Source organism: Egretta garzetta, unplaced genomic scaffold (assembly GCF_000687185.1).
Source record: "Egretta garzetta isolate BGI_Z169 unplaced genomic scaffold, ASM68718v1 scaffold152, whole genome shotgun sequence".
Classification (NCBI taxonomy): Eukaryota; Metazoa; Chordata; class Aves; order Pelecaniformes; family Ardeidae; genus Egretta; species Egretta garzetta.
This window is the reverse complement of record NW_009259037.1, coordinates 2,069,753-2,079,729: the sequence shown is the minus strand read 5'-3', so window position 1 is coordinate 2,079,729 and position 9,977 is coordinate 2,069,753. Positions and strand designations below refer to the sequence as shown.

The 9,977-nt window shown below is 40.8% G+C and overlaps 1 protein-coding gene across 1 annotated transcript in view; it reads right to left on the bottom strand.

Moving 5' to 3' along the window:
• Positions 1-9,977, bottom strand: part of ADAM12 (ADAM metallopeptidase domain 12) — a 191,025-nt gene that overhangs the window by 136,631 nt on the left and 44,417 nt on the right. The window contains exon 3 of the mRNA XM_009634874.2: positions 2,837-2,910. Within this exon, the coding sequence (XP_009633169.1) occupies positions 2,837-2,910 (74 nt within the window). The remainder of the gene's footprint in view (positions 1-2,836; positions 2,911-9,977) is intronic.

Sequence of the window (9,977 nt, the reverse complement as noted above, 5' to 3'; positions counted from 1 at the left end):
TCCCACCCCCCCCCACACACACACCCCACCCCCCCACCCCCCATTCTCCAAGGAATAACATGCTTTACATGAAACTACACTAAAATAACAGCACACGTATCAGAGCTTCATATGTGTTGTTACTTATTACTCAAGAAAAGACGTTTGTGTTTAGCATTCTACTTCTACCTAAACCATGCTGATTTTATGGCTACTCCAATGCTCAGCATCAGCATTTTCAAGTTATTTGAGCCGCTTATTTCATGCCAACATCAGGAAGATGGAGCAGGCTGGAGGAGACAGGGTCTGCGTGCACATCTGCTGGTCCTCTCTGCAGCCTTGGAGACTCATGGGCACGAGTTGCAGCATGGAAATGTTGCTGCCTTCTCCAGGTATGCAATGACCATCTCCCACCTCTAGAGTCCATAGTCTACCTTAGATCCAATGTGGCCTGCTGCTACCAGCCCTTATTCCCCATCCTCTGCTCTGCACAAATGCGTTTTTTCATTTCTCTCTCGGGCGTTATTTTTCACTCCATGAACTTGCAGGACCCCCTGGAAGCGGCAGCGTGTCCACCCTTGCTTGCTTCATGCCCGAAACACCTCACCTCACCTGCCACCCGCCTCAATGCCAGCGACAACATGCTCAATGCCGTCATTACAGGTAGAAGCAATGCAGCCACCAATTTCCCCAGACGAGCACAGAGGCCTTGAGATTGCTCGTCCTGGGGAGCACAGACCAGTTGTGCAGACTGATCCACTGTGGGATTTACAGAAACAGGTAACGAATAGCCCTTCCACACACCCACCAAAGCAACTTCTGCATGGATGTGCAACACCCAGACCATTATTTCTTCTGAAAACCAAAGAAGTCAGTAATACAGGAGAAAAGGGAGAAATGATTGTGCAAAACCATGGCTGACTTTTTCTGTGGTTTGGGATCTAGGAACTGCCTCCTATGTAACAAATCCCAAAGACGGGCAAGGCTAACTGTAGCATTCTATAATACTACCTAGAAGCTCCTGCTAAGATGAGGAACCTCATGTTGTTTACACCATAAAGAACTCTTGTAGAATGCAAACCTTCTGGTGGGTACCCCACCATAGAGATAGGTAACTAGAAAATAATCATTGATAAATACTGTATTTCTTAAGGAACAGATCTCAACATCTCCAAATGCGGTTAGTCAGATGCTCATAGAGTTAAGTTACTGTACTTTCATGTCCTACTTTTAAAAGAGGTGGAGATTGCATCTTACAATTTTCTAAATCTGACTTTATTACAGGTACAAGAGAGTTTGATACATTCAGCAAGGCCTGTATTAGCAGTTTTATGTTCTTTTAATCGCTGACATGGAATGTAAATAGTTTCCTCAATTGCTGCATACTTCCCATTCCTGAAGGAAGGCACGCCCTTTGACAAAGATTAAGAGAATATAAAGTTAAATCCCTGTTTACTAAAGGAATTAAATCCTCCTCTAGTTACTGAAACAGAGCAACCTATGCATGGGGAATCTACATACCCTTCAACGATAGGAAATGAACAGCTAAGGAGCATTACAAATAATGTAAAGAAAGCTGAAGATTTGGGCCTGATGTTGAATAATAAAGTGAACTGCATTTTATCACAGCTGGGTAGTGTTACGGTTCATCCAAATGACTGGAAAGAAAAAGCATTTTACGTTGTTTTACTACAGAGGACTAAAGGGGTGCCCCGTCGCTTTCCATTGAAGTTGTCCATCACCAGCCGAGGCAGCGTTTACCCGGCCTCCCTTGGACATTTGCTTTCACATGCACATTCCTTCCTCTTAACACATAAAGCTGCACCGCTTATGTCTATGGTCTCTCTATCACAGTAAAAAAATACCTCTGCTGCTTTTATTTCACAGCAGGAAAACCTACAGAACACATAGATCCTTGCTAACATTTGTTGAAAGTTTTCCCTAAGCCAAGAGTGATCTTTGGTTTTCCTTTGGCAAGCAGCATGTAGTTGTCCTGATCTGGATTCCCACAAAATATCCTTGAGACGCTCTTAGAGGAAGAGCAGTTGAACAGTTGAGGGAGGTAAACAAAGACTTCGATGACTTTGGTTCCACTTGTCAAGGACTTCCAGAGCAGTGACTTTATTTCTGTGTGGTTCTATACCCCTTTGTGAAAAGCTCTGCTGGGTTTCTGCCCACGGGGCCACCCCTACAGCAGCCCCCAGCATCCCTCTCCGAAAGCTTATGGACATGAGCAGGATTTGTCAAGAGCACATAGAAGAAGGTGCAGGATTTACAGCTCACAAATAAGGGCTCAAGCTCAACTTCGGTCACGGGCCTTGTGAACAGTACAAACATCCCATCATCAGGCCCTTACCAACAAACCCAGAGAACTCCTGTTTAAAAGTCCAGCACGGGTTAAGCCCAAATGCTTGACTCATCTTCCCTGAGCAGATGCCGACGGCCACTGCATGGAGGCAACCGTGGCCGCAGGCAGCGTCAGGAGGGAGGAGTCCTCCAAAAAAAGTTCCAAAGACTGTAGGATTTTCCACATTACTGTAAATAAAAGGGCTTACCACAGGAAAGGAGGACAAGCCCAAATCAAATAAATATGATTATCAACAGGAAAACATTGAGAGGCAACATGTCCATTTTCAGTCCCACATAAATGCAGACGACCATAGAGATTCTTGCTCTATAAGCAGCGTGCAAATAAGACACAATCCAAACTGGAACAAAACTCTCTTGTTAGGGTCCTGTTCCATAAGGGATCAGTAGCAAACTTGGCCCCAGGTTACTTTTAAACCATCAATTTCAAAATTATAACCCTTCTCTGAGAACGTCCAGTACAAAGTGAACATGCAACAAGGGTACTTACTCGTTCCTCTCCAGATTGATGACTAGATGTTTACTTTCAGCTTGTATTACAAACTGCAGCAGTGCCGGGTGATTCTGAAAAAGGAAAACAGAGTTGGATGAGTCCAAACCCAGAGCCGATCTGGGCCCTGCTTGGGAGGAGCAAGCAACTACAAAGAGAAGCGTTGGTGGTGTAGCAGCCCTTTAGCCACAGCTCAGTGCAAAGGAACATCGAGAGGCACCAGGGTGCTGCAGGATATCACACCCAGGTCTTCAAGACACCATGGTGAGCCCTTAAGCAATCGCATCACTTCCAACCTTGCACATCAGAGCCCATCTTGCCTGGGAAGATAAGCATAGTGATGCAGTACACATCAGTTCCAGGAGACATCTGAGACAGTTTTCAATTTTCTCCTTTTCCTCTCCATATAATAGCATAACTACATTAAACACCAATATAATCTCTTTATAATGCTCAATCTTGCTGTACTGTTTTTTTAAAATGAGGTACAGGTAATCAGGTTTGGGCTTTGCATGACCATTTTCAGTTTAAGATATCCATGCTCAAAGCCAGTACATCCATGAAGAGCAGACCCGCAGTGCAGTGATCACCATCAGTGGGGTGGCTCTAACAGAAATGCTTTTTCCCTTAAGGCTGCGTATGCTAAATATTTGCATGTAGAACTGCATATGTGATCTAAGACCATCATGGAAATTAAAGTACAGTCATGCTGAACTTTTTTTTTTTTTTTTCCCTATAAACAGCTAAATATTTTAATCTGTATATTAAACTTTTCATAAGGAATAATTAAGTTTTAGCTTAAAAAAAAAAAGAATTGGTGTTGGAGCAATTAGAAACATGGTCAACAGTATTATCAGATTATCAAGTATCTCTGTGAGAACAACTGACAAAGTATTTTTACATATACAAGTACTTAAGAGAATTTTCTAAACAAGACATCAACAGCAGAGCAGACGGAAATCCCAGTTGCGCTCCAGCATGGAGCAGGGATCAGGACATCTGGATCGCGTTTTTCACCACTGTCATGACTGCGTGCAATCTTCATATTGCTGTTCCCCTGATGATAAAACAAGTTCTTTTTCATCTCAAGCATCCAAAGGTAAATCCACTATTTTTCTGGAAGCTGTGAGAGAGCTTCAGAAAGGTCTGGTGATCCACTCGCCCTCGGAGGCAGGAGGGAGCGGAGGGTCAAACGCTTTGCAGAAAGGGGCAGCGCACCTATACAGGCTCTTGAAAAGGTGCTTCAAAGGAGAAAGCACGGCTTACGATATGCTAGTTGCTCTCCACCCAAAAGACTGAACTCACATGTATTTTAAGACTGTTTACACTCAACTTACATTTTGTTAAACAAACTTACTGGATTGCGCGACAGCATTTCCTTGTTTTGAAATTCCGACGGTAGCTCAATAAATCAGTTGTTCCTCTGTACACTCAACCTGCTTTTCTGAAGCTTTATGTCAGCCAATTGCAGTGCTGAAGCAGGATAATTTTAGGGTTATGGTATTTAATTGATTTACTGCGAAACGTGTCTGAATTTGTGATTGCTACAGTGGTGCCTTGATGGAGCCCCGGCTGCGTGACAGTCAGAGCAGCCCGCCCATGAAATGCAATGATTTTTAAATGATTCGGAAAATTGTAGATGTTTATTAAAAAGTGAAATTGTGAGGAGGCTGTCGTAGACTAAACAAAATTGTAATTTTGTTATAATAAAAAATAGCTGACAACTCCCCCGTGCGCTCAGACGTTATTAAGCACAGATTGTGACTGCGATACCATTGCTTTCTCCTGAGTGTCCTGCCCCACTGCTCGTGCAAATTCAAACATATTTTCCCTTTCCCCATGCAAACCAGCAACAATATTGAAATTCTGCATCTATGGGAACTTCACAGAAACTAAATCACACTAGAATGCTAAATAAATGCTTCAGACCATCTTTGGCATTCTGCAAACACATGGGAGTCATTTATTGGCATGAATATTTAGAAGCGGTGTTGATTACCACTTTAATATCAGTGCATTGGTTCCAAACCCCATAAGATATACATACTATAGAGTTTTGAGCGAGTAAAATACAACTAATTACAATATAACACAGTAAATAATTAAGATATTGCAGTAGGACAAATGGATTCTTCTCAGCTAAAGGCCCTCTGTTAATATGTAAATGATAACTATGTTTATTCATGAGTTCACAGTGGTACTTGCTTGACCGTCAATTGATGTTAGTAAGTTGAAAAGTTAAAAAAGTAGCTGCAGAATGAAACGGACTGTTACAAGACATCTCTCAGAGAATTCCTAAAGCTGAAGCTTCTTCTTAGCAAGCACAATAATGGCTCCAGTTAGGATCCTGGACTGCTTTGCATGAGCCCCAGCTTCAAATTCTTGCTTTGCCATAGATTTTTCTTTCAAACAAATGGCTCATTTCCTTGTTTGCCATCTGGGAGGAGATGAAACTATACTTTTTCTTATTCTGACTGGCAGTCATAAACATAAATACAGCAAAAATTACACACTGCTCAGGTGGCACGGTGATTGGAAAGACATAAGCACCTAATATGATACATTTCTAATGTGAAAGAAAAATAAATATCATTCAGAAAGCGTATTTTAGGTTGGTTTATTTTTCCCCCTTTTTTAAATGGATACACTTGTGAAAGGAACTCAGATCTTTTACTTTACTTTTTTTAGCAGTGGTAGCGGAGTCTCCCCTAAAGTATTTGCATGGTTCTGCTATAAAACCTGAAAAGCTCATTTTGAATCTCATGAAGCACCAGAATACTCTCCCCATACAATCAATATTTTCAAAACTGAGTTGCAAGATGAAATGGGAATTACTATAAATACAGATATTAGATCGCTGTTCTATATTTTCTGTTCAGAATAATCTAAAAAGAACGTTGTGAGGGGACCTACTCTTCTGCTAAGAGCATTTCAGGAAGAACCACTTGTTGTAAGTCTTTCTTAAGAACCACAAAAAATAATTTCCATGCTGATACCACAACTTATTCCCACACTGATCCCTTTAAAATTATCGAATGTGGAAGTAAAGCGAACCTTATGAGAGTGGCATTATTTAAACCATAAAAAAAATCTTGTATGGTTCTACCTTTTTTCCCACTACAGACTTATGTTTTCCAGTTCCTTCCACGCTTAAAGTACGAGTTGCTGCTTTCTTTTTGGCAATGTTTTTTGTAGCGTAAGAGAAGATTTCGTCAATGCACACAAACCATTCCCTGATATCCTAAGAGGCAGATCTGACGTTGGAATGACTGAAGTAGTACTCTCTGTACCTTTCCCCTCTTATTTAGAGCATTTACTTTCAAAATCTACATCAAAATGTATCATCAGAAAAGGAAAAATATTTCCCCAATTAGTTTGCTCCTTGCTTGTTTGCTTGCTGAGGGATGTTGGCTTGAATTAGCATTAGTGAAAAGTAATATTCTGAAAGAAATCAGTGAAACAATCAGTTAAGGCCAAGCAAGAATTCTCCCTGATAAAGCAGATCAAAAAATGAATAAAGCACTACTTGAATAACTGGAAGCTGGTGGGTGAGACAGCAGCCTATTTCTGAGTCAGAGAAGTTCTCTTTTGTTTTCTTACAATGGAATTAAAATCATTATGCGCTAGAAAAACTACTTTAACTAGTACAGTTTTTTTAAGTAGTATTAATTTTTTTTCCCTTTTAAATCACATTGATCTCCAGATCTTCATACAGAAAGAGTAAAGAAAGGATGGTTTGGGGATTAAGGGCTTCCCCTGTGAACCTGGAGATGGTGTTGGGAGCCCAGCTCTACCATGGACTTGTGTCTTGGCTGGGACAATAGCGTTTCCTTGTGGGAAAGAGCAAAACCCTCCAGTTGAGCCAACCTGTTACACCTCAACTCTTTTTGTGCTTCACTTAGTTACCCTTTCTGCCTCTTTCCTCTAACTTCCCCCTGCAAAATGGACATGGCAATAGTCTTCATCCTCCTGTCTTCTTAGCAGGTAAACTGTTTTAAAGGCATGCTTCCTAAGCACAGAGGTGAGCAAATAGGCACCTTCTGGTTAAGGCATTGAGGCATTACAGGAACAGTGACTCAAAAATAGCAGTAACTCCTTTTTTCCTTTAGTTGCTCATGTTTTATCACATCACCGTGCATACCAAGACAGAGTCTCAGTAGCAGATTTTGAGCACCCCATAGTTTCAGGGACAACTTTCTAGTAATAATGATATGATGTCCTCAAAAAAAATTTTCAGGTTTTACGCCTGAAATACTCATAGCTGTCCATTTGGAGAAGATTTGTTCACCTTGGTGGGATGCCCATTCTGGAATTTGAATACAAAGTAATTATCACTGAGCATACTTTTCTGCAGAGTAATCTATGAAAAAAAGTCTTAATCATTGCCGGATCATCTCTTCCTTTGGGCTGTGGAGTCGGCACGCACTGAGATCACGCTGCAGAGCTGTGAGCTCTTCCCTTGATAGTGACTGTTGAGACTGGGGTAGAATACTTCAAGTCATTTCTTATTACATTTGAAGAGACAGAAAACTGATGAAGTGGACAGTCCTAATGCATATGTCTTTGCAACTTTCTCTCTATAAAAGATAAAGGATTTTATTGGATTAAAATACATGTGTTAGACCAGAACGTACAACTTTAAATAAAAAAAATATTCTAGCAATCACATAATAGAAATAAAAGGAAATAGCTATAGACAAGAGAAGGAGTGTAAATAAACTCAAAACAGCAGCATTCATTCATTTGGAAAGAGAAATGCATTTTCAGCTGTATCAGATGTCCAAATCCACTATTTGAGAATAGAGATCAGCACAAGGAACAGAACCAAAAGGGATGATTTTGCTTCTCTGGTTTCAAAGTTCTAAATTATATCCTAACATGGTAGACTGAAATGGGCAGGTTTATTTTATCCAACAATGTGGTTACCAGTCCCTCCAGAGCTGCTTTTGACTTTGTTAAAGTCAACCTTGCAACAGGGTCAACTTTGCATGTGCGGTCAAGTTGACTGACACCCATGAAGTGCCAGGCCACAGTTTTCATGAGCTGTCCTGGCAGGTCACTGGTGGGACACTCCTAGTCTGAAATGGGTCAAAACTGGCAAGATGGTAAGGAAAAAAAATAATTATAAGGATAACTATGGATTGCATTTAGTTATATGCAACAAGGCTCCCGACATTCACCATGGAGCAAAAATAGAAATGCAGCAAAAACTCACAGACTGTCACATTTAATGAGTTGCCAGGGCTTTAGTTTGAGGTAAGAGAAATCACATCATCAGTGATAAGCACAGGAGAGAGATTCTGGAAGCCCCTCCAGCCTTGCACAAAGCTTGCCATCGCTGTACCAGACCATAGCAACAAAGTACAGTTTTCCCATAGGATGCCTAAAGAACACAGAGATGCAAGAGATGAGTGCGGTTTATTTTGAGCAGCTACCGCAAAGCCAGCCTGGCTCTGACATATATGTGGCTGTGGATGGTAGCTTAACACAGTGTTATACAAGGCAGCTGGATGCAGAAGAAAAATCAGTGTTTGTTTATGCAAACAGTGAGAGGAATAGTGAAGAGACAGCTCCATAATATGGAGAAACCAGAATATGTTGCTGAAACTTCAGCATTTAGAATGAAACTAAATACATAGCTCATTCACGCAGAAATGACCTACTCGCAACTGGCCAAAGAGCCAACGAGGACCATTGCCTTTTGGTTACCTGGTTTCCCCCAACGTTAACACACATCAAACCAGACTCAATGAAGTGATAGTCAAAGTACTCTACCAGGGCAAAATTTGGGAGTATTTTTTTAATCCAGAGTCTTAAACTGTGCAAGAAGCACCAACATTTACTCTAAGGATGAGACCCTATTTACTTTCTCCTCTATGTTCTTGAAAACAGAAATTCCAACGTGAAAAAGTGAGGGTCATAAGTTCATGTTATCTTTTAAGCATAGCTCTGGAAATGAAGGACTTCTGAGATATATCAGATAGTTACATTCCAAACAAATCTAGATGCTTCTGAAGAACTAACATCAGGAATTAGAAATTGCATAACTGAGGACAGAGTACATTGTTTCCAGTAGATAAATTCTATGCCATTTTCTGCTATCTACATGAAAATATCTTTTTTTTTTCCCCCCCTTATTTATCATGCACACTGACGTTCTGTGTTGGTGCCTTCACAAGCTAAAAGGTATGTTTAAAGGTATCAGATCTTTGGGCTGGTATTACTCCTCTACTATCTGTAATACACAAAGAGGGAAAAGCTGAGAAATCTATAAGAAATAAAGCCACCTACGGAATCTCACCGTGATAACAGGGATTCAGTCCAACAAATGCAAGCTGTCTACAAAGTATATACGTTTAAGATAATTACAATTGGCAACGAATACTACAGATCGCATGCATTGCTTTTAAATCAGTGAGTATCTCTTCCTTTTCCTTTGGCTTTAGTTTAGAAGCGAACACAAGAGGCTGCGTTTCTTGCAAACACCTCCAAAACCAAGTGATATTTTGGGCGGACGTGAAAAGTATAAACATTTAATTCATATTGGTTTGCAAGTTCCTGGGGGCAGTGAATTCAGCTGTCCTTTCCTTACTGTCAAATGACAAGCGTGTATCCCTGTGGCTGTATATAATGAGTAGCAACAACGAGAACAGAGTATTTTGCAGTTTGTTTTTTCTTTTTTTTAATGGCGTAGCAAAAAATCACAGCCCCTTAACAAATTGGCTGAGCCACTCCAATAATGTAGGAAACGAAAGAACTTCCAAATTTGTTCTCAACTTTAAAATAAAGTGATACTTTGAAAACAGAATGACCATACTCTTTTCTTTCTTGCTGACTGTACAAATAGATGCAAGATTCTTCTATCTGGAAGGCATAATTTCTAATCTAATTTTTGTTCTTTTTTTCTTTTTTCCCTTTTTTCTTACCTCCTAGCAAATCAACCTGCTGCCTGGAGGTAGTCAGGCTTTTCCACCCCCTTCTTTTCCTCCTTCTTACACTTCTGCCCACCACAAGAGACAGCAGAAACCATCACACGCGACGTCCTAGAGCAGGGACAGGGCAAAGGCAGCAGCTCTGCCCCTTTCCTGGCTTCCTTACGGGAATAGAAAACTCCACCATGGAGCTCACATGACATGCATAA